This window comes from Otolemur garnettii, unplaced genomic scaffold (genome assembly GCF_000181295.1).
Source record: "Otolemur garnettii isolate 467f Iridium unplaced genomic scaffold, OtoGar3 scaffold00036, whole genome shotgun sequence".
In the NCBI taxonomy this organism is placed as follows: domain Eukaryota; kingdom Metazoa; phylum Chordata; class Mammalia; order Primates; family Galagidae; genus Otolemur; species Otolemur garnettii.
The window spans coordinates 10,583,199-10,584,293 of NW_003852431.1; the positions used below are offsets into that span (position 1 = coordinate 10,583,199).

General features: G+C 36.0%; 1 protein-coding gene across 1 annotated transcript in view; it reads right to left on the reverse strand.

Annotated features, from left to right (window-relative positions):
• UCHL3 (ubiquitin C-terminal hydrolase L3) overlaps positions 1–1,095 on the reverse strand; it is a 56,541-nt gene that overhangs the window by 10,729 nt on the left and 44,717 nt on the right. The window contains exon 7 of the mRNA XM_003789722.3: positions 673–748. Within this exon, the coding sequence (XP_003789770.1) occupies positions 673–748 (76 nt within the window). The remainder of the gene's footprint in view (positions 1–672; positions 749–1,095) is intronic.

Sequence of the window (1,095 nt, forward strand, 5' to 3'; positions counted from 1 at the left end):
TTTTGTCTTGCTTTGACTCTTAATAATTTGAAATTAAAACTAGATCTAGGCTCTCTTAGTTTACCAAGTTCAATCTGCATAAAGCAATATCTATACTTCTCAGACAAATAACTTATGCAATGCCACTGCATTAATTATCATTTTATAGGCTATGCAGCAACTGGCTGTACAAACATTCTTGAACTATAAATTGTCTGAACAATTTTTTTCCATAAAAAATTTTTTAAAAGGGCTCTGCGCCTGTAGCACAGTGGTTATAGCGCCAGCCACATACACCAAAGTTGCTGGGTTCGAATCGGGCCTGGGTCAGCTAACCAACAGTGACAACTGCAACAAAAAAATAGCCAGGCGTTGTGGTGGGCACCTATAGTCCCAGCTACTTGGGAGGCTGAGGCAAAAGAACTGCTTACACACAAGAGTTTGAGGTTGCTGTGAGCTGTGATGCTATGGCACTCTACCCAGGGAAATAGCTTAAGACTCTTGTCTCAAAAAAAAAAAAAAAAAAAAATTTTTTTCTTAAAAGAAAAACTGTCATTATGTTAACTCAGTTTTATAGGGCAATCAATTAATTTAAGTAAATACAATGAATATTAACAGCAGTATGGTTTATCATATAAAAAGACTTTTCCATATACCATTTCTCACCCCCAAATAAATTAAAATAGTTCTTACCTAATTCATAGAGATGCCCATCTACATGAACTAATGCAATAAAGTGAAGATCTACTTTTTCATCTATACTTGGTGCCTGGAATAGGAGGGAAAAATACATATTATATGCATTAGTAGTCAAACAAATCAATCAAGTAAATATAAACATATACCAATAACATCAAATAACATAAGAGAACATTTATCTAATCTAATTTAAGGCTTTATCTTTGATATGGTGGACAAAGAGTGACCATGTCTATGTTTGTGACAATGTGCACATCCACCAACAAGGAAACCACTGACTAAAAGCACATCTTTCTGTTCTTTTTTTGGAGACAGAGCCTCAAGCTGTCGCCCAGGGTAAAGCAACCTCCAACTCCTGGGCTCAAGCGATTCTCCTGCCACCCCCTAACATAGCCATTTTCTTTTTTTTGAGACACA